Source organism: Halictus rubicundus, unplaced genomic scaffold (genome assembly GCF_050948215.1).
Source record: "Halictus rubicundus isolate RS-2024b unplaced genomic scaffold, iyHalRubi1_principal scaffold0028, whole genome shotgun sequence".
In the NCBI taxonomy this organism is placed as follows: domain Eukaryota; kingdom Metazoa; phylum Arthropoda; class Insecta; order Hymenoptera; family Halictidae; genus Halictus; species Halictus rubicundus.
This window is the reverse complement of record NW_027488569.1, coordinates 902,888-929,711: the sequence shown is the minus strand read 5'-3', so window position 1 is coordinate 929,711 and position 26,824 is coordinate 902,888. Positions and strand designations below refer to the sequence as shown.

Genomic DNA, 26,824 nt, shown 5'->3' with positions numbered 1-26,824 from the left:
TGTCTATTTGTACATTATCATGGAGTAAATTGTAATATTCGGCGGCATACTGCCTGTCACGAGACGTCAGAAACTGCACCTCGCAGTCCCGATATTTTTCACTACTAGCGCCACTGTAATTGTCAGGCAATAAGCCGCCAAATATTAAAAATTACTCCACGATAACATACAAATAGGCATTTTGGGGACCATACAGTCCTAGATTGGGCTTTTAGGAAATCAAATTGACCACTTCTGAATTGCTCATTGCGATATTGAAGCATCAGTTTGAGCCTCCGTGAGACCTGGCAAGTTTCGCATATTTATATGGGTTTCTTCTATGCGTGTGTGATTACACAGTCATCAAGGCGGTAAGGCGGCTGCCTTAAGGTGGCCGGCATGGACTTGATCTTGACCCCAGTCAGGCCCACCTCCTCGCCGTAGTTCCACCCTTCCATTTGGTAGCGGCGGAGCGGGCGAAATTATACCATATCGTCCGCTCGTTCCGCCGCCCGCCGGGGGTGGATCTCTCGTACGAGGAGGAGGAGGAGCTCGAGGCTCAGAAACGCCAGACCCGGGCGGACGTATTCGCGGAGTGGGGGGTGCTCCTGGCACCCTCGACGCGTCCGATTGTCCGGGCTCTCGAGCCCATATTTGATAAATGGTGCAGGAGGCGGGGAAGGTTGACCTACCGTCTCACGCAGGTGCTCTCCGGTCACGGTTGTTTTGGAGAGTACCTGCACAAGATGGGGCAGGAGCCGACAACGCAGTGCCACCACTGCGACGAAGATGTAGACACGGCGCGGCACACCTTAGAGGAGTGCCCGGCGTGGGCCGAACCGCGCCATGTCCTAAGAGTCGCAGTGGGCGGGTGGGACCTCTCGCTGCCGGCCGTGGTCGACCACATGGTCGCTAGCGAGGGGTCGTGGATGGCGGTGGCCTCCTTGTGTGAGGTTGTAATGACCCAGAAGGAGGCCACCGAGTGCCCCCGGGAGAGGGGGGCGAAGAGGGGTTGGAGCGGGGGGACTCCCTGCATCTTGATGTGCCTCCATCACAGGGGAGGGTTTCGGTCCATCCCTCCCTTAGGGGAGGTGGATTCGTGAGGGGTTTTGGGTGAGGAAGGGTCGGGGCGTGCCGGATCGCGCCTCCGACGGCCCTTCCTTCCGGTGGCGGCGTCTTCTTGCCTCGGCCGGGGCTGGTTCCTTCGGGACACAGGCCCCGAGCGGGGCACGAAGACTCCGGGAGCTGTGGGTAGACCGAGCTGGGGCTCGGGAAGCCCAATCCGAAGGCTCCAGGGATGGGGACACCGGGCGGGTCCCTCCGCCCAGGGTCTTATAGCGTAGGCAATGGGGGAGGCTGACCCCCTCCCTCGGGTATTATGTTAGCTGGGAGGTGTCCTGTTGAGTACTCGCGTGATCCAGGCACCTCCCCTTTAGCTTAGGTGGGCGTGGGTTTTTAGTGGGTAGTCTCTGGGGATCTCCCCCCCCCCCCAGAGATAGTCCCACATAACCCCGGTTCCCCCCAGGGAGCCGGGGCATGCGAAAAGCATTTTCCCACGGAAAGAAATGGACTTGACCTTGACTGTCACACTATGGTCTTCGAATGGTTAGAAGAGAAAACTGATTGTGGAATGGTTAAAATTTTCTGTGTCGAACTACATCGCATACGACGTATCGGTAAAAAAGAATATATGAAATGCCAATCTGCTTCAATTTTTCGAATTATATAATTTTAAACAATTTTCAGGCTTTTGAAAGATGAATTTTTTTGGCTCAAGGAACTTCCATTTCAAATGCCTGAAAATTGTTTAAAATTAAATAATTCCAAAAATTGAAGCAAGTAGGCTTGTAGAGCAAGAAAAAGACTTGCGACTGCGTATATACAATACTTTACCTAACGAAACACAAAATTGCAGGAAAAAAATAAGATACAAAAAACGCAGGAATTTATTACACAACCCAAAAATTAAAACAAAATATATATATATATTAACATATTGAGCGCCGGCCCCGCGAAAGCGCGGGATTCTGAGTCTATCGCTTGAGCGCCAGCCCCGCGAAAACGCGGATTTCTTTAACACTAGGTTTACGGGACCCGTCAAAATGACGGGTTCTAATATTTTTAATTTACGATTATTGAGATTGTAAAGATCCATCTACGTGGAATTACTCAACAAACTTATTTCCTTAGGTATATATTATTTAAAAAATGCCTGAAAACTTGGATAAACACATTCTTCTTATTTGTATAAAGTTATGCAAAATACTCACTTTTAATGCTCCGGCTGAGGCGCTCAATGTGTTAAGAAGTAATTATTCGTTCGAAGCAAGCGTGACGCTGCGAGATGCGTAGCGAAACGTGCAAGGGTCAGAAACTATTCAAACTGACGCTTCAATATTGCAATGAGCAGTTTAGGAATGGTCAATTGTGTTTCCTAAAGGTTCAATCTAGGTCTGTTCAGAGGCCAAAATGTGAATTTTTACCTCATCGTGGAGTAATTTGCAATATTCGGCAGCATACATATCATACATACGTAAACCTGTATTATCGATCTGCATTATCGACCGTATTCTATCGCAACGTGCAGTGCTTGCTGCGGAGAGACCGTGGCGCTAGTAAGCGGAACCGCGAAATGGTGCCTCTTATTCTACACATTTTACGTCTTAAATAAGAAAGCAATCAATTAAAAATTCATACCACCGTGTTTGTACATGTCCTTGCTATGTCTGTTCAGAGCAATTTTGTCGATCTTGTGACGTCATACTTGCTTATGAGGCGAGTTTTCTGCCGAATATTACAAATTACTCCACGATGAGGTAGAAATTCGCAATTTGGGCTCTGAACGGACATAGATTGGAGTTTTACGAAACACAAGTGACCACTTTTAAACTGCTCATTGCAATATTGAAGCATCAGTTTGTCAAGATTTTGACCCTTGCAAGTTCATATACGTATATGGATTTCATATATGTGTGTGTGGTCACACAAAGTCATCAAGGCGACCAGCCGGCCAGCCACCTTGGCTGAAGTTCCGAAAATCGATCAAATATAATTAAATAAAAACATGTTTCCCAAAAGGAAATATGTAGTGTTTTTTTGGCGACCCAAAAAAAAAATTGTGTTATATTAGTATCATTTATCGCACGCTCGGATTAGGTACCATTTCTGAACTAGTTATTGCTGTACGCGGGCTGAGTCTGGTCTGAGTTAGGTCTGGATTAGATTTGGATATGATTATGTTTAAATTTTATTGTTTTATAGGTTGAGCGTGGCGGTAGATATCACATGGAAATGTCTCCAGACAATAAAAGTGACGCAAACACATTGATTGGCTTGAAACAAAAACATTTTGAAATTGGTACGGAAATGCCGGTAAGGCAGAAAATGTTATGTCGATATGGTAGAAAATGACAATAAAATGATAAACAAATTTTTCCTGAGTCGCCACAAATCCTTTTGGGAAACAATCCTTTTGGGTTTCCTTCATTTGTGAACATGACATAGATTTCCTGTAATATTGTATAAAAATGCACGTTGTATTGCATTTAAAAACTGTAAGTCACCTTCGTTTCTCGAAAAGTATTTGAGGTATAAAAAATTGATGTACACCATTCCATAGCTTATAGAAAATACAGAAACTTTTCACTGTAATATTTTTTTCCTTATTGTAGTATGTGCTTACCATTTACGAGAAAAACACCGGCTAGTAAATCTCTGAACATTACATATAGTAATATATCTGCATTCAAGACAGGAACGACGAAAGGGTATGTAATGATTGAGAGAAGCTCAAGATCTCCAAAATATGACGACTTTTGAGAAGTGTACTACATAGGTTCGGTACTACGCTTTTTTATTACATTAAAATATAGTTTTCTCCAATTCTCTTATTTATTACTTCATTAAAATACTAGTATTAGTATTATCCTATTATTAGTATTACCTTCGTCAGTATCTTCTTCCGAAACACTATCACGTTCTAATACTGAACTTGATATAACATGTGGTGGAAAGAGAATATATTGAATAATGCAAGGATAAGATCCATCATTTTTGTCAACACCTTGCATTTGCACCTCAAGAACCATGTTCAAAATGCCTGCTGCTGAATAAGTAAAGCTGAAGCCTTCTGCAAGTCGCATCCTACATTTAAGAAAACATATACAATATTATAATATATAACAATATAAGTGTGTGTTTTATATTAACAATATAAGGTCATCATCTTACAGTGGAATTATCGGACACCGAAATAAATCAAACGGCGACAACGTATAAAAAACTCTAGCTGCTTGTATTGTATAACTCAGCAGCGAGCAATGTAATTTTTCAATCAAAAGTAAATAAAAAGTGAATGAAAAGAAGTGATGAATCAGAGGAAAAGAAAAACAAATACATACAGAGTATTTCACCTAACTTGACATGAATTTCGCTTATTTTTTATGATAGGAAAAAAAGTCAGGGCACAAGAATATTCGGATCGAAGGGGCAAATGCGGTGACAGGCAAAAAAATTTTCTCAAGGTCACTTTTTTCGAGATAACGAGGTCATCGAAGTTTTCTTAAATGGGACTGCATATTTTCATTACAATGCTAGAAGAGAGAAGGGAGATAGTGAGCGAGGAATTGGTTAAGAGGAAGAAGAAAATACAGAAGGAGGAACGATGGGAGAGGATAGGAAGTTCCAAGTACAATAAGTGGTACGGGTTGGTGAAGGGAGAGAGGTTGTCGGGATATCTGAGGGAAGGATGGGGGTGAGCAGACTGCAGAGGGTGGCGAAGTTCAGATTGGGAAATGGGATGAGGATGGAAGGAGGGAAGGTGCAACTGGAAGGAGAGAATGTGGATGAAAGAGAAAGATTGAGCCAAGAAGGATTGGGGATAGATGGTGAGCGACCGGAAGAGGGGGTCGCACGGTTAGGGAAAGGGGGTGGTGTGTGTATGGTAGGAGGACAATATCAGTAGTTTTAAGTTAGTCATTAGCTGTGTATCTCTCTCTTTCTTCCATTTAGTTTTAGTTTTCTTCTTAGTTTTATGATGTATATGTAGAATAAGTAGGTATAAGAGATAGTTTAAGAGATAGGAAAGAGGATAGATTTAAATTAGAAACAAGGTTAGGATAAGAGCGGCGTGAGAAGGAAAGGCGGAAAAAAGAGGGGGTACTATAAAAAATTGTAAACCTGAGGGGAATCAACAAAGTATCTACTATTTTCATTACAACAGTCTTATAGCATGGTTTCCTGGGGAACATACAGAGCTCTAATCTGTTTTTTATTGCTTTACTTTTTTATCGAGATAAGGGTCACCTCCAGTTTTTTAAATGGAATGTCTAATATTTTTTCTCTAATTCGGATAGAGTACCAAGTTCTGCATAAAAAAGTAAATATTATACCAAATACGGCTTAAACTTAAATTACAAACATGAATTTTTTATGAATGATTTGTCGTAAACGAAGTCGTGTTAATAATCACGTTGACCGAGCATATGAAATATTAATTTGAGAATATCTCAGTAATTATTAACTTCTAGCTCAACTTGGTTTAATACCTTGTTAAACAGAATTTTGTGTTTTATCCGAATCCGTAGAAAAATATTAGGTATTCCAATTAAAAAACTGAAGGTGACTTTCGTATCTCGATAAAAAGTCACTCAATAAAAAGCAGATTAGAGCACTGCATGTCCTCCAGGAAACCATACAATTTTTGTTCGAAACATTTTTTCGTACAACAAATAATTTACAAGTTACAAGTAAACGCAAAATCGACATTAATTTCGACGCACCGAACGGCGCGCCGGAGGGCAAGCCGTTCGGCGGACGGGACGGAGATCGACATTAATTCGGTGACCAGCGCAACGAACGGATCGCATTTGTGTAATTTCCAAAATTTCTTGCAAACTATGGAAGCTGCAGCAGCATATGTTTACATCCACTACTCGTTAACCGCGAAGGATAAACACAGAAAATCTAGAAGATGGTGGCAAACCCATTTATATACACGATGGCTGCCGCGTGCATTTGTGCACGCATTTGTGCGAACGGTCGATTTTATCAATTATGCGATCTGTCCTGCAAACAGATTTACAAGTTCAACCCGTTTGCGTTCGTGCGCGCGGTCGATCTATCACTTGCCGGTTTTTCGAGATACATTAAAAGGAATGCGTGCAAATTTATTTGCAGGTATGCTCGGAACACAAAAAAAAAAACGGCAAATGTGCGAACGTGCTAAAATCATTGAAAGACTATTCCTATTTACTGATAATTATCGTTATGAATATATATTTTTTATAATAATTTTTTAATTAAGTTTAGTGCAAGTTTCATCCTAATATCTATATATATATACAGGGTGTTCGGTAACTGGTGGTACAAGCGAAAAGAGGGTGATTGTACATGAAAAAATAAGTCGAAAATATAGAACAAAATTTGTTCATGTGAGGCTTTGTTTTCGAGAAAATCAACTTTGAATTTTTGCCGGGTACGCGTGCACGTGATCATGTCTCGTTGTAACGGATCTCATTGTAGATCAATGTCTTGATTTTTTCTTCATATTCTATACATCTTTTCTCGTAGATTTTACCAAGCTGACTTCAAATCCGATCACCAAATTTGTCTGTCACCTCAGGATTTTGGAAAAAATCGATTTATGCGAAAAGAAACTAATAAAATCACAATTTTTCCGTTGAAACGATTTGATAACCCTCTGGTTTGGAGGTACAGTTAAATCTCCTTGTATGTCAGTCCCGCCGTTCTTTTTACTGACACTCATACGAAATAAAGATTCAATCTAGGTCTGTTCAGAGGCCAAAATGTGAATTTTTACCTCATCGTCGAGTAATTTGCAATATTCGGCAGCATACATTTTGTACATATGTAAACCTGTCCTATCGATCTGCATTATCGACCGTATTCTATCGCAACGTACAGTGTTTGCCGCGGGGAGACCGTGACGCTAGTAAGCGGAACCACAAAATGGTGCCTTTTTTCTAGACATTTTACGTCTTAAATAAGTAAGTAATCAATTAAAAATGCATACCACCGTGTTTGTACATGTCTTTGCTACGTCTGTTCCGAGCCTTTTTTCGATACGAACACTAAATCTCTCGAAATTAAGAGAATCTCTCTGCGGCAGCCATCTTGTGACGTCGTACTGCCTTCAGAAAGCGAGTTTTCTGCCGAATATTACAAATTACTCCACGATGAGGTAGAAATTTGCAATTTGGGCTCTGAACAGACATAGATTGGACTTTGAGGAAACACAAATGACCACTTTTAAACTGCTCATTGCAATATTGAAGCGTCAATTTGTCAAGATTTTGACCCTTGCATACGTATATGGATTTCAAACCGTGCCAGCTCCCTTAAGTACAAGAAATGTATTTTTAGTAAAAAAAAAAATAGACAAATATTATTAAATAGGTTCTCCAGGGTATCGATAAAAAGACGAATCATTTTCACGGTGAAAAATGGTGCTTATGAAATGTTCATATTTAAACGCTTTTTCTAACTACAATTTTTAAAAAAGTTGATTCCATAGTTTTCAAAAGTGCTGATTTATAAAACGATATGCATTTGATAAAAATCGATATGAGAAAAGTGATTTTTCAGCAAATAAACAGCTAATTCATCGATTACCACTACTGTGCACCTCCCAGAAATGTATATGACTTGAAAAGCCAAATAACACCCTGTGCATTGTACATTATCGACATGGAAGAAGAATTAAAAAAAAGAGACTGTGCGAAGGATCAGAATGGGAAAAGAGAAATTCTGATCCTTAGCTGATGTAGACGATATAGTGGAACTGGCGAACAAAGCCGAAGAACTGGAAAGCATGATGAAGAGGATAGAAAAATAGTTGGTCAAAAAGAAATTGTTATTAAATGTAGGAAAGACTGAAATAATGATTTTCAAGGATCATTTATGAAGTCAAGGGTTCTCATTTGTTTAAAAATAAGGTTTGGGAGCACCGGGAAAATATCAGGTTATGGCGCGACGAAGAACGAGGTAATGCCAAGGCGCACAGTGCGGACAAGTCGGCACATCTCACTACATTTTTATTTGACGATGCACGAAAATTTCCTTTGGCAGAACTCTTTATTAGCAGGAAATGAATATTATTATTCATTTAAAAATCATTTAACAATTTTTTTTATGCATAAAAATAATTTCTTTTTTTTCAACTTATTAATTTTATTGTTAAATTTAATTTTTTGTGACTAATTACGATTGCATATGCATTAGTAACCAAATTTAGATTTTTGTAAAAAAATTTGGCCATAGAGGCACTCTCTAAAGTGCCAAAAAGCGAAAAATGTTATATTAACTGTAAGTAAGTGTGCAATAATAATTCTGTGTAATGGAAAGTTCTTACCAAGGAATATGCATTCTTTATACATTTAATAAAGTAGATTTATTTTTTGTACAAATTTTCAACGGTGGTTTTATTCGTTAATTGCATGTAAAACTTCAAATTAACATAAAACAAAAACGGCAAAACATGTCTTGAGATTTATGCATATTCGGATACATTACTTATTATAGTTTAAGAATTTCATAGTTTTGTCTGCCACTTTTTGCGACTCTCAATTTTATAAACTTTTTAAGAAGTGTCCATACCTTTCCTTTAGGATCTATCGTGGAAAATTTGTTATTTTCTTGTAAAATGTATTAGTTATGTTGTTAGATTTCATTTTCTGTAAATAATTAACAATAAGTATACATTTGTAAACAAATTTGGTTGTAAAAAATTTTGCCATTTGTTCGCCACAGTTACAGTGGGGAATTTACTGGGAAAGTTCAATATTCGTGTATATCACGATATGAAATACATTTCTTTTGCAAAACATGCGTATTAGGATGGAAATTGTTAATAATAATCATATAATAACCATTTTTATGCATAATACAATTTAGCAATAATTATATATCAATCATTTTTATGTATTTTTAATTTGTTTTTAATATGTTTTATAACTATTAAAAAAGTAATAAGAATGTAAGGATAGATCGAAATGTGCAAGATCGCGAGAGTCAATGATTTTGAGTCGCAATCAAAGTACTGAGAATGACTCGGATAGCGAAGCAGCAGCAGCAGCATGCTCGGATAGCATTTTGTTGAGTTTATTCATTTTATTCACTAGTATTATAATTTGTTTAAGTTTATTATTGTTAATTTTACATATGGTTCATTTCTTATTAATTTTGTTCTAAACTTGTTAGTTTTTAAAAATAAATTTGTTAATTTTTAATAATAAACTTTTTTCTAAAAAAAATTTTTTTTTTTTTTGTTAAAATTATAAACTATATTGGTAAATATAATTGTCTGTAAAAAATTTCCTGTATATATGCATTAATAACCGAACTACGAGAAGTGCCGAAAACAGGCGATTTGTCCGCACTGTGAGGCGCCTCGATTCTACCCGATGCAACAGAGGAATCGCGTCGGGACAACGTGGCCGAAGCTTCGAGAAGACGAGAACCTTCTAGGTCCCTAGTAAGGCGTTGTTGATAGGGTTAACAACGAGTTGGTTTGAGTATCGGTGGATTACCGCGCAGCGGGTACTTTCGCTGAACCTGTGGGAGAGGACGAGGTAAGACCACGGCGCCCACGGGATGGGAGAGTACAAAGCAGTACTATCGGACGCCCAACAGCCCAACAGGAGAGGACAGAGGATACACCTAGGCGCTTCTCTAGATACATGAGAGAGCATAGCTCGGTCGAAGGGAAAGGACGGGGTAGCTGCCTAGACGCCTGAGAGTGGAATCTTCTGGCTCCTCTGTACGTGTCAGAGTGGACGGCCAAGAGGCCGGCTGCCGATCGGAGTTGAGAATATGAGAGAATCCGAGTCGTTGCCGCTCCTCCAGAGGGAGACTGCGGTTGAAATAAACCGAACGCCCGCTGGTGGAGTCGTATAAAGATCAATTTGGTTTTAAATCTAGCATTTAGGAGCGGATAACTGTGCCAGGCTTCGTTCCGAATTTTATTCTCAGGACTGTCGGGCCATTTAACTCGAACGTCCGAGCATTTCCAGATGGCTTTTCGAGAGCGTGTTGACAGTTCCCTATTGTGCATGGCACAAAAGATACAGGGCCATAAGTGTTATAACCAAAAAGAAAAAAAGTCATAATAAAAGTATAACAAGAATAACAAATATTTCGAAGAATAACAAGTATTTCGTCGACTAAACCCGTATTGATTACAAATAAAGATTATAAGTAACCGAAAATTGTTTCCCTTGTTGGTAAATGTTATCGTAGAGAAATTCATTTCGATCGCTCATAACAGTTATCAATGAGAGAAATTTATTTCTATCGCTCATAACAGTTATCGATGAGAGAAATTTACTTCGATTGCTCATAATAGTTATCAATAAGATAAATTTATTCCGTTCGTTCATAACAATTATCAATGAGAGATGTTCATTTCGATCGCTCATAACAGTTATTGATGAAGGAAATTTCTAATAGTTATTAAATAGTACAACTTTCAAATGGTAGACAATCAATTATTTAATAAATTCTTTATTCGTAAAATGACTACTTGCTACAATCAAAATTTAATGTGACAAACGTGAGTTTTTCTAAATTAACTCCTGAAAAATTACACCGCAAACAGTAATTCTCATTCAACGGTAATCTGAGTTGCGATCACAGCGTAAATTATACACGCTAGTTTTGGTAAATATAGGTGTCAATTATTTCTGATTTTCCCAGTAAACTATAATATTTTCGTCTATATCGATACGTTTTTTCCGATAGTGTGCTTTACTAATTTCAGGGAAACTCATATTGTTCAATTCATCGTCCGAGGAGGAGGAATCCACTTCCATTGCTGTTATAGAATTTTGCAGAAAAACGTGAGCAGTCACAGGGAGAATGCCGTCATTTTGTAAATTTAAATTAAATGGAATGGATTCCTCTTGCTCCCTCAAGTCTTGAATTGCATCTGTGTTTCTGTTACCGCCTTACAGAAAATTTGTGTTGCAAAATTCTTAGTGAAGTATATAATCACAGAAAAAATTATATTATTAGAATATACAATACTAAATGCTATCAGCAGTGTTGTTAAAGTCATCACAGAAATATACCAATATTAACGAATCAGTCGTATAAGATTATTTTGATTTGCGGACTACTATATTTTCTTATTCGATTATTTCTTTGATTGCTATATTTTTACTACGACATTGCATTCCTACCTGTTTTAAGAAAATCATGTTTTCATGTGAAAAATGTCGTTTTTGAGGCGATGAGTGAGGTCTCAGAATGGGATCAAAGAATATCGCAGAATTAACTACGTCATTGGACAACAGTTGCGATTCCCGAGCTTCTAATTTCAACAAAACCATCCTAGCGGTTTCTAACATTGAAGATCGGAATTGTAATTGAATTTTTATGTTTAGCCAATATTTGTAAAAATCGCCATGAAACAGGTGTTCTATTTACAATTTTAATATTGTTTCGCTTAGGGGTTTAAAAACCAAAACCGCTTAGGGGTTTAAAAACCAAAAAATTTTGCGTCACGTCTTCAACACACCGTTCATAATTTGTGTTATCCACGTCAATGCTGAGCAATGTCTCTTCGTTTTCTTCATCTGCTAGATTTATATCAGATAATGACTCTACAGCTTTCAAAAGGTTTCGTCCATCATCGGTGGTTATAGTATAAACTTGATTTTTTGTAATATAAAATTCTTGTAAGACGCTTGCAATTTCGACCTTCAAATAATCCGCTGTATGTCTCCTTGTCAACTATTTAATTGACAATGTGTATATACAAATTTTGTTATTTTTTATTAATTGTACGCGACAACTATTTTTAAGGAAATTATACGTCCTACAATTGACTTCTAAATTTCATTTTTTATATTCAGATATTTTTCCATAACATAGTTTAATAACATTATATTACTTGATCTAATTGGGGACATGAGTAGCTCTTTAAATGTTTGATCAGTGAGGACTATGCATGCATGTGAATCTAACAATGAAAAAGGTTGATATTCCTGTGTCACGAATTCTATGCAAGCGTCTGTGATTTCTTCACTTGAAAAGTTGACCGAAAGAGTCTTCATTTCTTTACAGGATTTGTTCACACTATCTGTTTCCTCCGTGTTTTTTACTTTTTCATTATATATTTCTTAATGTTTTCATGTCATGTGTCTCCTTTTTGTGAAGTACTTCGCTTCAAACGAGACGCCACAGATTTTACATACGCTTTTGTTTAATTCGGGATTAAAGTGGAAAAATCTCGTACTAACACATTCTTCTTGCGTTCCATTGCATTGAAATCACTGAATCAAACAGAAGCACAAACTTGACGCGAAACACTTCCGGGTTTCCTAATACGCGTCTACTATGCGTCTAACAATAGAAGACAGGAAAATGTAAACGTGTGTACATCCATGCACGAGTGGAACACAATCGTCCGTGAACAAAGACAGTTAACAAACAGATTTTGTGTTTTTCTCATAGTCTGTTGATTCGTCTTGTCGTACGATACTATCTCAATGAATTTCACAGGCTTGCTCCATTCGAAAAATAGCAGACAACTCAGTAATTAAATAAGCAATCAAAATGAATTTTCTCATCAATAATTAATTATTATGAACAAGTGAAAAGAAATTCGACCATCGATAACTGTTATGAGTGATCGACATAAATTTCTCTCATTGATAATTATTATGAATTATCAGTGATTGAAATGAACTTCTGTCATTGATAACTGTTATGAGCGATCGAAATGAACGTTTCTAATCGATAACTGTTTTGAGCAATCGAAACAGCTTTTCTTCATCGATAAGTTATCCAGGAAGATCCAATTTTTTGTTGGATTCTGATCTGAGCGACGGCCAGTTCGGATTCTGGAAGGGGCGTTCGACGATCGATGCGTCCGGTTCACTCCAGGATTTTATATGGGACCCCTCCCCTCCATATGGTCCGAACAATTAACCGTTTGACTGCTACGCGGCACAAAAGCGCTGCATTCATTTGTCTCGAAAACCGCGACGCAGCGCTTTTGCGCTGCGAGTTTCAGTGTGTCTTTGTTGCTCCGTGGGAGTGAACGTAGTCTGATATTGATTGATATTTGTCTAAATGAGAGTGTTTTATTTGACAACATCAAGTCAAAATATGTCCCGCAGTTTTCGTGCGTTCTTGCAAGAATTGCTTAGCAGTCAAACGGTTAATGGTCAGCCGGCGGAGTGTGTTGCACACGAATCGTAGATTCCCTTCGTCATAAACCCTTAATTATTGTCCAATATTCTAATCTAGTAATTGATTATATTAGTTACGAGGCCTACTAACTATCCTAGCGGCTCCTCAAATTCGCATTGGGTTAATCCGCATATTACAGCTCCCTGATTTCGCATTAGGTTCGTCCTCGACGTCTAAAGGGTGTCCCAAAATGGCCTGACATTTTAAATTGTGCGCCAATTTTTTTTTTTTTTTGTGGCGAACATACACGTCATAGAGAATTACACGATCGAGCAACGCATAGAAATTGTGAAAATTCACTACAAAAATGTTGAAAACTTTGCAGAGACGGTTCGAAAAGTCCGTACGGCTTTTGGTCATCATAACGCACCATCTCGCAACACTGGTGAATTTAATCACAAACTTTGCAGTTAGTGGTTCAATTCTAACCGTGAAAAGCAGTGGCCGGTCTCGTACCGTTCGGTCCAATGAAAACATAGCCGCAGCGAGTGCGAGTGTTGACGAAAGTCCATCCACCCCGGTTCGCCATCGTGCTCAACAATTGAACATTTCAAAAAGCTCTGTACAGCCAATTTTGACGCAAGATCTGCATTTAGGCATACCTACAAAATCCAATTAACACAAGAACTGCAGCCAGCAGACCATGCACAGCGCCGTACATTCGCCAATTGGATATTGGAGCATCAACAACACGATGGTGATTTTTCGAAGAAAATTATTTTTAACGATGACGCGTATCTTCAACTTAGTGGCTACTGTCGAATTTTGGGGACCGAAAATCCACTGATTCAACAGCTTCCCATGCATCCACCATGAGTCATTGTTTGGTGCGGATTTTGAGTAGGAGAAGTGATTGGGCCGTACTTTTTTGAGGATGCTGCTGGAAATGCGGTTACCGTCACTGGTGTTTGTTCGAAATCACTGCAGGCGTTACCGAGAATCTCGGTAACGCAAACATCATTTCTTGTGCCATAGTTTTTGCGACCTAATCCGCAGGCGAGCGGCCTCGGTGCGACCGTGTCTCGGCGTTGACAATAGCCAGCTGATCGAGCACGGCGCCGAGACCGGGTGAACGCACTCAGACGTAAACTTTGTGTTTACTTCTAAACGTTTACTTGTCGCGTGAGCCACCGTTCCCATATTCCAAAATATCAAACCCGTCACCCACCGTCCTTGTTTCCTGTGCAGCAGCGGCCGTTAGGGCATTGCCCTCGTGCGCTAGCTAACGTTCGACACTGCCAAATCCTTTGTCATTTTCAAAAACCCCACTCCTTATTCCTTCCGACGCCGGTGGCCACGCATAGTATAAATAACCCGCGATAACCGCGAAACGAGGTCTTTTGGCATATTCGATCGCTCGATCATAGTCGCTTATTTATCGGTTTCTCGTGCGCTTCACGACTCTCTTCTCTCCCAAATCGTGCGCTTCACGATTTGTGCGTTCTATTATCATCTCCGTCTATTCGCCGCTGTCTTATACCTTTCTCGTTTCACCGCTTTCTTGTACACTCTCCACTTTCTGTTAATATATTGTTTATTATTTCATACAGTCCACTTTCATTCTCTACCTGTCTCTATCGCAACCTATACCTCTTTCCTTTCGCTATAGTTCCAAACATTGGTCCTTCGAGCCGGATACCTTTACGTACCATCTCCTATAAATTCCCACACTCATTCTCTCACCTTATCACAATCACGTCATGGACGCACTCGTCGCGAGTCAACACGTGTTGTTCGGGCGCATGGCTCGCACCGGCGACAACCTGCAGAAGCAGGGAAAGGCGAACCTCACCATCGGACTCCTCCAGAGCACTCTGGCCACCCTGGAGAAAAGATGGCAGCAGTTCGAGGAGCAAGACGACCGAATCAGATCCACGGCCACCCCCGAGGACCACCAGAGCGATTACTTCACCCTGGATATTTTCACGGAAGGCGAACAGGCCTACTCGCTGCAGAAGGGGCAGCTACTCGACGCACTGGCGCGCCTCGCGCCCACGTCAACCCCTGCATCGCCGAGCATCCCGCCTCCTGCAGCGTCCGGACCCAGGGCACGGTCCACGCTCCCGCGCATCGACTTACCGGCCTTCTCGGGTCAGTACAGCGAGTGGACGCGGTACAAGGACCTCTTCTCGTCGTTGGTCCTTGACGACCCGTCGTGGAGTGACGCCGAGAAATTCCACTACCTGTCCGCCAGCCTCACCGGAGAAGCCGCATTGCTGATCCGCCGCATCCCGATGTCGGCTGATAATTTTCATCGGGCATGGGAGCTGCTGGCGCACAGGTACGAGAACCGCCGGCTCCTTGTCGATGCCCAGTTCGACATCCTTTACGAGACGCCCGCCTGCACCACGCACACCGCCAGGGAATTGAAGCGGCTCCTCGACACCAGCTGCAACGTGGCCTCAGTGCTGAACGGCCTTGACGTTCCCGTCGACGACAAGGCCCACTGGATGGTCCAACACGTCGTGCGGCGCCTGGACGCAGAGACCCTGAAGCACTGGGAGACATCCTTGGGGTGCAGCACGGAACCACCCACGCTCTCCGAGCTGCTGGATTTCCTGGAGACGACGATCCGCACCCTGGAGGCCTACGAGAGTCGGCATGGACACCTCGTGCCCATTCGGCAACCCCCAGCGAAGGGAGTCGAAGCCGTCCACGTCGCCGCCGACCAGCCCTCCACAAAGTCACGGTGCGGACTCTGCCGAGGTACGCACCTCTTGTGTTTTTGTGACGCTTTCCGAAGTCGGACGCCGCTGGACCGCCTCCGGGTCGTGACCTCCAATCATCTGTGCCACAACTGCTTGGGACAACACGCCGTCGCAGCCTGCCGATCCAGCAAGACCTGCCAGCGGTGCACGGAGAGGCACCATACCATGCTCCACGACGCGCTCGCGAGGGGCAGCCGCCCTCCGCCAGTCCACTCCATGCACGTCGTCAACGGCTCGGAACACTCTGAGGAACCGCTGTCGGTGCTCCTCGCCACTGCCCTCGTGTCCGTTCGGTCAGCAGGCCAGACCGTCGTCGCCAGGGCGCTGATCGACCCCTGCTCCGAGGTGTCGCTGGTCAGCGAGTCGCTGGTACAGCAGCTACGACTCCACCGGAAGCCATGCTCACAGGTGGTGGTGGGTGCCGGTGCCAAGGCCACGACGACCGCAAGAGGGAGAGCCTATATGGACGTCGCCTCAAGACACCAAGCGGACCTCTCCTGTGCAGTGGAAGCGCTGATCCTCCCTCGGTTGACGTCATACCGGCCGCGCTGCCGGACCTTCGCTCCAACTTGGCCGCATATCGCGGGCCTCACTCTCGCAGATCCGTCCTTCACGTCATCCACCCCCATCGACCTACTCCTGGGAGCGGACGTGTACCCGCAGGTCCTGCTGGCGGGCATCAGCAGCGGAGGGCATCGAGGTCCGGTCGCGCAGGAGACCATCTTCGGGTGGATCCTGTCAGGCCCGATGACAAGTCCTGGGCCCTCGACACCCACGGCAACCAGCCACACCTGCACCATCAACGAACTGGCCACTCCAGCGTCCGAGGTCCAGACCGTGCAGCCCGCCGGTCACCTCCACCACGCCGGGACACCGGACATCCCGGCGGATTGCGCCGTACACGGCACGTCAGCATCCCAGCTGCCCAGCCATCCGCTCTGGTGGCTCGGACCTAGCTGGCTCACCAACCCAGAGGGGCCAGGGAGCAGCACACCTCCGACGAGCGCCGCATCTCCCTACGACTCCGGTGCATCCGATGGCGGGAGGCGCCAGCGACCGGTGACAAAGCTCATCCCCCTGCATTGCGCGGCAGACGCGTAAACGACGGGCTCCTCGCGAACAATATCCTTTCGACAACGTGTACCCCACCGCACCGTAGTATGTAAGCTCATCGCGTCATTCATTCATTCACCAACGTTCATTAGCATCCCGCTCGCCCGCGCGCGTTCATTTCATTCGACGATTGTCGAAGGCGGGCGGAATGTTCGAAATCACTGCAGGCGTTACCGAGAATCTCGGTAACGCAAACATCATTTCTTGTGCCATAGTTTTTGCGACCTAATCCGCAGGCGAGCGGCCTCGGTGCGACCGTGTCTCGGCGTTGACAATAGCCAGCTGATCGAGCACGGCGCCGAGACCGGGTGAACGCACTCAGACGTAAACTTTGTGTTTACTTCTAAACGTTTACTTGTCGCGTGAGCCACCGTTCCCATATTCCAAAATATCAAACCCGTCACCCACCGTCCTTGTTTCCTGTGCAGCAGCGGCCGTTAGGGCATTGCCCTCGTGCGCTAGCTAACGTTCGACACTGCCAAATCCTTTGTCATTTTCAAAAACCCCACTCCTTATTCCTTCCGACGCCGGTGGCCACGCATAGTATAAATAACCCGCGATAACCGCGAAACGAGGTCTTTTGGCATATTCGATCGCTCGATCATAGTCGCTTATTTATCGGTTTCTCGTGCGCTTCACGACTCTCTTCTCTCCCAAATCGTGCGCTTCACGATTTGTGCGTTCTATTATCATCTCCGTCTATTCGCCGCTGTCTTATACGTTATCGTTATCCTGGTCGTGTTATCTCGGGCCGCGGCAATGTGAATTGGCCACCAAGATCGTGCGATTTGACGCCATTGGACTTTTTTCTTTGGGATTTTCTGAAAGGAAAAGTGTATGCCAACGATCCACAGACCATTCCGGAGCTCAAGGAAGCAATTGGACGCAGCATTACTGAAATTAGTCCGCAATTATGCCAAACTGTTATCGAAAATTTCGTCGAAAGAGTAAACGTTTGCAAACAGGGACGAGGCGACCATTTATCAGATATTGTGTTTCACACATAAACTCTATATTTGTACGTTATATTAAAATAAAAACATTCATACTTAAAAAAATGCGTTTTATTAATAAATTAAAATGTCAGGTCATTTTGGGACACCCTTTATAATCCTAGCGGCTCCCCAATTTCCCATTAGGTTCGTCCGCGTACCTAACTAACAAATTGAAACCATATTCCTGGGGTAATAACGCTTGGTCGGCCTCTTGAGTTGTTGCTCGCAGCCCTGGCTCGTAACGGTATTATACGTAAATTATAGTTATAAAATTCTTAAATAATTTATCATTTTATACGCAAATGTAATTTCTTAATGAAAATATATTAGAAATATCTTTGCTCTGCAAATTTTACAACCAGTTCAAGTATAAAAAATTTTTTTAAATATGGTCGTATTCTACGATTTTTCCTCTTTGAAATTCCGGTTTTTGATTCACGGAGCCTCAAAAATGGTAAACATTGTGTACTTAGAACTGTTATAAAAATATATTAGGTTGGAGGGAAAGTTCTGACGTATTTTAATGAAAACATTTGAATCGATTTATAAAAATATGTGTAATATTATTGAATGATATAATTTCCATTATTTGTAACAACTTGTTTTCATCTTTCAGGTAACCTGTCCATTCTTGTTTCCCAATGACTCAATAGCAACAAGTGTTTTTGATTTACAAGCACAATTACCTGCTTATTTAAGATACGACAGAACTTTCTCTTCAGCCTAATATACGATATCAATAATTATTTCAGTTACACAGGAAAACAATAAAATGTTATTAAAATAAAATGTATGGAATGCGGCTTTAAACCGTCCGATTGGGTCATTCCACAAGCAGTTTTGGTTCGAGCCGAACTATTAGCTAAAGTGTGTGAAGCCTAACCATTGGATACGAGCGAGGACCCCCTTTGATACGTGACTGTCGCGCGCCGTTATGAAGTAAGTCAGGCTTGGCAATTAACTGGTCGGTCCGTCCCTCCCCTAGGGGAGGGGGTCCGTGGGGGGTTTTGGGTAGGAAGGGTCCGGGCGTGCCGGATCGCGCCTCCGACGACCCTTCCTTCCGGTGGCGGCGTCTTCTTGACTCGGCCGGAGCTGGTTCCTTCAGGGTGCCGGCTCCGAGCGGGGCACGAAGACTCCGGGAGCTGTGGGTGGACCGAGCTGGGGTTCGGGAAACCCAAACCGAAGGCTCCAGGGATGGGGACACCGGGCGGGTCCCTCCGCCCAGGGTCTTATAGCGTAGGTAATGGGAGGGGGCTCGCTCCCCTCGCTGGGGTAGGATGTTAGCTGGGAGGTGTCCTGTTGAATACTCACGTGATCCAGGCACCTCCCCTTGAGCTTAGGTGGGCGTGAGGTTTTAGTGGGTAGTCCCCAGGGGTACCCCCCCCCCTGGAGATAGTCCCACATAACCCCGGCTTCCCCAGGGAGCTGGGGTATGTGAAAAGCATTTCCTCACGAAAAAAAAGGTTTGGCAATTAACTGGCACGATCCGAAGCTTTTTCGAAGGCTACGCCCCCTTGACCCGGCTGCGCGTCTCGCTCCCCGTGACGGTCTAAGTTCTCGAGTCACCTCAGACTCTTATAATATCAACAGCACGTGGCGCATTAGGACGACTCTCTTATCAATTTCCTTGTCACTCGTAAGGTACTATTGTCAATACGTTTTTTGTCAGTGGTATCTCCTATAGGCTTATTCCACTGCATCGCATGATAATTTTCATTCTTCATAATTTCAAGTCCTCTTCCTCATAAAGCAGGTCTGAACGTGCGCGAAAATCTAGTTTTCCTAAATGTCAGTAAAATTTTGACAATATATTTAAAACTATTTCCCAAATTTATTTTCTCGAAATTATCATGCGATGCAGTGGAATAGGCTTACAGGGGATACCACCGACAAAAAAAAAACGCATTGTCAATAGTACTTCATGGGTAATGTGAAAACCTATTGATATGGGCGTCGCCTTAATGCGCGTCACGGGGAGCGAGACGCGCGGCCTGGTCAAGGAGGCGTAGCCATCGAGATAGCCTCGAATCGTGCCAGTAAATTGCCAAATCTAACGTAAGCAACGTACAGCTCTGTTGGTCGGGTTGCCGCATTTTAGGCGGATTTTTTATTAGATAATAACTAAAAAATGAAGCCGATCTTTATTCTTCATTTTCATCTTATACTGTCTTGGAGAACCACCCCTTAAATTTTGTCCCACCTCTAGTCGTACACCCTGTATAAATATGAAAACAGAAGAGTGTATAAATGTGTAATATTTACCTTGTGATTGTGGACAGAATTCTTGCTATAGCAGTTATATTCAATCTTGGCAAGGTAATTCCCGGTATAGTTTGTACAAGTGGACGCTTTATATGCCAAAGCCATCGATTGTGGTACAAATATCTAGATAAACTAGTCGTCAACATTCCTCCGAAGATTATTGTAGATTTTGTTGAGTTTGTTTGAGTTCCATCGGGGAACACAATCGAATTTAAATCAGTTGGCATTCGCTCGTATCTAATTAAAATCCTTTCTAAAGATTTGTGTATAATAGTGCAGGATGGTGTTTCTCTTTGTCCTGTTGGCCTATTCGGTAAAGTTAGTTTGGACAACCGGTCTAGGAGATCAATAACAACATTGTGTCGAACCACTCCTTCTGTACCAGCAGCGAATGCAATGCTTAAAATAACACAGAGCCCTTTACAACTGATACGAATTAATGAAAACGAAACTGGAGGTTTCTCTGTTTCCTTATAAATAAATTGCACGTATGTATGATTCTCAACGAGCACAAACGTTGCCCAATTTTTCAACATTGCATAGAGAACTGCCGCTGCCTGACGACTTTGAACACACTGGAAACGGCCACTCTGATTTGCCTGGTGCAAGTGTTTTGGCAATGGTCTGTCGTGGGATAAGATTAATGTCACTCTTTGTGTATGCATCCAACGTGCCCATTGTATTGGATTCAACGATACCACGGGCTGCCATATTTGTCCAAACTGTGGACATGCTGCATCACTACAAACAAATACATCAAAATGATATTAAACAATTATATTATACAATTTTTATATTAATATATGTATAATACATATAATCGCGTTCGAATTGCAGGTAATGTTGTGTTTATTTATACTACATATTTACATTTCTTACTCTCTTTAACATTCTTCCCCCCTCCCCCCATATGATTCAGTAGAGTGAATTCTCTCTATATGTCCCCAAGGCATGGCCGATAAATGCCGCGGAATTATCCCCAATACCCCGTGAGGGGCCAAGAAGCTCGAGAGACCTCGATGGCTGAGGAGTGTAATATAATGCGTGTCGGGTGTATCGGTGTGAGCCCCGGAGACCACTACTAATCCAATAACAAAACAAATTGAATTTTCATTATTTTTTTATGGGACTTCCACCAACATATTCGTGGCATTTTTCTAATGAAAATGATACCAAATATGATATTATTCCGATGATATTTACATGTGTAATTGTTTAAGATCTTTGCGGGCATTACCGAAATTATCGGTAATGCAATCTATTTTGGGCCGCCACAGTTCTTATACCGATGCCATAAACTTCGTGCCGGCAATACGTATAAGAACTGCCGCGTTGCGACCGTGTCCTGGTGTTGTCAATAGCTCAGCTATTCGAGCTCGCCGCCGGGATCGGGTTGAACGACCACCGATGTAAACCGTCTGTTTACGTCTAACGTCAAACTTGTCGCGTGGGCCATAGTCCCCAAATTTGAAATATCAAATCCGTTACCTCTCGTCCTTTGTCTCCTGCGCAGCGCTGGCCGTCAGGACAATGCCCTCGCACGACAACGAACGTTCGGCGCTGCCTCGTCCTTTGTAATATAAAAAATCCCACTCCCTACTCCTTCCGTAGCCGATGGCCCCGCGCAGTATAAAGAGGCCAGCGTTAATCGTTTGCGGGTCCTACTGTGACATCTCTCGATCGCTAGATCACGTTCTCGGTATTTTCGTGCGCTTCACGACTTACCTCGCTTCTCCACAAATCGTGCGCTTTACGATTTGTGCGTCACATCATCTTCTCCATCTCCTCATATCACTTTGTACCGTTTCATTCACCCTTTGTATATAACTCAGTTTCTTATAGTATAGTATCTTTTACTAACAATTCTACGTTCAGTCTCTACCATCGCAACCTAAGCATTCCTTTGTTGCTATAGTGTTCAATAGTAATGAACGATGAAAATTTCGGACGCAAAGAAGGACAGCACGCGGGAAAGAAAGAGACCGGAGACCGCAGCCGCCGGAAAAGTTCAAAGGCACGCGTGAGCTCAAGCCCTTAAATCAAAACAAAATGTATTATTAGGAATACTCATCTTTAATCATTGTACGTGAATTAGTGTGTCATGTCTCCCTCTGCATGGCCTATTCATTCTGGGATTGACTATTTTTAAAACACAAAATACTTACACATGAAGTATTTGTGGAGAAACTGGCTAAAAATGAATGTATAGACTCCCCGTAGTTAGTTTCCTCAATACAAGTATATTTTCGCGTGTTCGTGTGCAGGAGACTTGTTGCCTTGTCGACGACTCGTGACTCTCCCTCTCTCTCTCTCTCTCTCTCTCTCTGTGGTCCTCTCGGAAAAACTGCTAGGACAAGACTCCAGGAAAAAGCCAAGATGGAAGACTAGGAAAAACCTAGTATGAGAGCAAGGTAAGGAGAGGAAAGTAAGCACGTGCGGAAGAGGACAATCGCGGAAGGATGTCGTGAAAAACGGAGAAAGCGGTAGGGTTCGCCAGGACCTGACCGGAGACTTTGAACAGGTCCAAGCGAGACCTGGGAAACATAAAACAGCAACGGTTGGGCCCGCGTGGGTCTGGTCGCCAGATGTGAACGAGGACTCACCAGACCCGCGCGGAGCGGAAATATAAACAAAGGAAAAGGGATATAGAGAGAGTATGGAAAACTTTCTGAAAATTGGCAGAGGCGTAAGGCGGCGCCAAGACCGCTACATATCATTAAGAATACTTATCTTGCATCATTGTCGCATATGATACTTCAGGTGTACGTTTTGTGTTGCCAAACTAATTATCTTGTTTACAGGTTACGCAAAAGAAGACATCTCATCATAATAGCTACGATTCCAAGGACAATAATTATCCAATATAAAAGACATGATAGTCAAGTCAGTGCACTTATTCCATATAAAAAAATGTTACGTAGAGCAGTAATACAGCCCGTAAATGATTAGAGGTCGAAAGTACTCCAAGTTATCGCTCCGCACCTGACCCGTCCAGTGTTGGTCCTGGGGGACTTTAATGCAAAGTCTACCATGTGGAGGAACCCCAGGACCGACTCCCGCGGCAGGACTGGAGCTCCGGCTGAAGAACCGGGGCTCTGCGGCCACGTACGTGCGGTGGAATGAGTGGTCTATTGTCAACCTGACATGTGCCACCCCCGCAGCCGTGCGCTGCGTATCCGCCTGGCGGGTGGCCGAACAGTGGGTAACTCTGTCGGGCCACCACGGAGGTGGAGGCCACTATGCGGATGGATAGGTCCTTCTGGGTCAGAAACATCCGATTCGCGCACCATTCATGGACGCGGAAGCAGCTGGACGTGGACGTCTTGAGAGCCTCAGCTCTCGCCTACTCGTGGGCGTCTAAAGTTTTTTCATTAGAACAGTGCCACGAATATGTTGGTGAAAGTAAAAAAATCATCAAAATGTCATAAAAAATAATTAATAATAAAAAAGTTGAAGTTATGATTTAAAGACGTATATATGTACATACATACGTTGTCCTTCTTTGCGCCCGAAACTCTAATCTTTCATTACACAAGTAAATACCATCGGAATTATATGATATTTGGTATCAGTTTCATTAGATAAATGCCACGAATATGTTGGTGCAAGTCCCATAAAAAAAACAATGAAAAATAAAGAAGTCTAGTTATTGGTTTATTGTTAGTAGTGGTCTCCTGGTCTCCCACCGATATACTCAATTCGTATTATGTTACACTCCTCGACGACAGAGGTTTCGCGATAGTGGGGATAATTCCGCGATCTCATCCAGGCCTCCGCGACATGTATTGAGAATTCACTATATTCATTTTTGCCGACAGAACAAAACAAAAGTTTGTGGCATGGCCTACCGTAGGAAATATACCTAAACTTCCTATTTGCCGAAAATTGTATTAAATTAAGCTTCTTCTAGCGGTCATTCGCTCGTTCATAGCGTAACGATCATTCCGTAAAGAGTCAAGTTCGAGTCCTTACCCTTAATGGTATCAGACTGTTCCAAAATTCGCTGTACACACTGTACGCTGTACACATACAGCATGTAATTGACTAAAGGCCGAAAGTACTCCAAAAATATTTTTCCGAAAAATTATTACAAAATAGTTTAAACATAGTTAAAAAATGTTTTTACAATGACGTAACGTGTAGAAATCGAAAAAACATCTGATTAACGAAAAAAAATTGGCCCGGGGCGGGATTCGAACCTGGTCCAAAAAGACTTCAGCGGTTCCGAAGTCGGAGACCATAGCCACTGCACCAATCGGCGCCATTGAAAGTACCTTCGAAATATTCGGATATACCGTGCATAGTATAATTGTCGTTTTTTGTACTACGCAATTTTTAAAGTCTGGACGATGTTTCCCTGAACTTAGAGATGTTTAATATTACGTAATATATTTTTACGATAATTATAACTTAGTTTAGTCGAGAACGCGCTCCACGCGCCGTGTATCGCCACGACTTCAGGTCATTGGTCACACAGGCAGAGGCCGGTACGCAACATTGTAACCCACCCCGTAAACATAGTATCCGGTACTCTAAGGCGTCGCCGCATATAAAGACACATTGTACCAGATTCTCTGGGCAACGCTACGCCCGGTTACCTTTGCGGCAACTCTCACTCGGAACACTCCACGTAACATACCCATTCGAGGCGTCACGTACGCTCAGCCCCTACCATAAGTCCTTCCAATCCTAACGGTCCCATCGGTATCGACCCTTGACTCGGCTTAAAACATGTTAACGCTAACAAGTATTTCGCGTTCGTAGCGCGCCGCATTAGGAAAAATCGGGGCTAAGCCTTCGAGTAGGGGTAACGAGGACCTTCTCGGCGCGTTACCATCATCCAAAGGATCACTGTCGTGATAGCTGCCGTCTCTGACGATTCGTTGAGTACCGTAGTCTATTAACTTTCGGCTCGCGACCGACTTATCATTACTGTATCGCGGCGTAGTTCGAGTGTCTCGTTTCGGCGCAGCTACCGTCGAAGACCCGCGGACCCATGCGAACATCTCCTTGGGGAACGACAGGAACGGTAAGTCCACGCAGTGGTCCTCTCTCTTTCTTGGTTAATTAGTTTCGCGAGTCGGTTCAGAGATTTTCGAGGGAGAACGGCACGTGCGTCCGACGTCGACCTCGAACCCTCGCGGTCTCGCAAGCTCGCGTATCGCTCGTCGTACGCGTCAACGTCCCGTCTCGTTCTCCAGACTTCGCGTGCCGAGGCGTTCTACGCCACGTGCAATTTGCTCGCGCCTAAGCAGTCGGCGTTTTGAGCTTTCCGGCAGTTTCCCGTCAGAATAGAATTCGGAAGTCTTCCTCGGAGGAGTCGCGGTCGTAGTAATTTGCAATTGATCCCGTCTTTTTCACGTTTCGAATTCCGCCGCGCAAAAAATATCGTATCACGTGCGTCCGACGTCGATCTCGCGAACTCGCGTATCGTTCGTCGAATGCGTTAATGTCAGTATCGTTTCGGGAACTATAGCGACAGTCTATTTGTAATGGCGCCGTCCATCTGCGTTCCGAGAAGTTTCACCGCGCACGAACGTTCACCTCGTGCCGAAGTACCACATGAGCGCGGCGATCTTTTATAGTAACGACGACTACGCGCTGCGAAACCTCCACCTATTCGCTAACTTTGTATGAAGAGCGCGAACTCTCGGGTGCGGCCACGTGGCCGCGTATTTTGTACACCTTGACTTGTAATGAACAACTAGAGCCAATTCCGTACTTCGTTATTTCGACCTGCGAGATCCGCCCTGCCGTGAGGGCTGCTCCGTTATTGCCGCGTCCAAACCTTGGACCCATTCGTCTCCCTTCCGTCTCGCGGATCTCGAAGGAACAACTTCCGCCGTCCGCTTCGCCCGAGGGCGAAAAGTCTTCGCGTTTCGCGTGGCACCCTGCCGGTGCCTGGCGCCCGAGCAGAAGGCTCTCTTTTTTTATTCGAGAATTCGTTTGTACCGGGGGGACGGCGCACAGTAGTGTCAAGGCGGCAAAAAATCCATTTTATAAATTTTCGATTTTTATAAAAAAAAATTATTTTTGAATAGCCTAATAGTGCGTGCATAATGTGCCAAAGTCCGATTTTCAAAAAAAAAAATTTTTACGGAGATATACGCATGGTAAATAACCATTTCTTCGCTACTGGAAATTCATCAGTTTTCAGTGCGATAGTTATGTAATTACTCCGCCTATAATTGAATACTTAGGGGTCTACAAATCATATGGGTTATTGCAAATGGCTCCAACTATTAACTGGCAAAAAATTTTTTAAAAAAAGGTGTTTAACATTAAGTAATATGGACTAACATGAAGCCTCTTTGCGTTACACTCATTTTTTATGTATGGAGGAATACAAAAAATCCTTTGAAAAGCTTCGATCTGGAACTAATCGTTTTGGCAAGTTGTAATATTGATCTAGCTTTGTGCAAAAAATTATGAGATACTTCGAGATACTTTTGCCGCAATTTAAGATTAAATATCAACTCTCGGAATTTCCAAGAATGAATCGCGCGGATGTCACGATTATTTGATATTTCAGGTGAAATTTTTTAGGGATAG

The 26,824-nt window shown here is 43.2% G+C and overlaps 1 protein-coding gene and 1 long non-coding RNA gene across 5 annotated transcripts in view; one reads left to right on the top strand and one right to left on the bottom strand.

The window, feature by feature from the left end:
* The window catches only part of LOC143363220 (KICSTOR complex protein SZT2), a 281,412-nt gene that overhangs the window by 169,394 nt on the left and 85,194 nt on the right, over positions 1 to 26,824 (bottom strand). For all 4 annotated transcript variants that reach the window (XM_076803815.1, XM_076803817.1, XM_076803816.1 and 1 more), the window contains exons 9-10: positions 20,273 to 21,013; positions 3,923 to 4,122 (exon numbers count right to left, since the gene is read on the bottom strand). In XM_076803815.1, the coding sequence (XP_076659930.1) occupies positions 3,923 to 4,122; positions 20,273 to 21,013 (941 nt within the window). The remainder of the gene's footprint in view (positions 1 to 3,922; positions 4,123 to 20,272; positions 21,014 to 26,824) is intronic.
* LOC143363230 (uncharacterized) overlaps positions 1 to 26,824 on the top strand; it is a 159,726-nt gene that overhangs the window by 93,300 nt on the left and 39,602 nt on the right. The gene's annotated exons all lie outside the window — the stretch shown is intronic.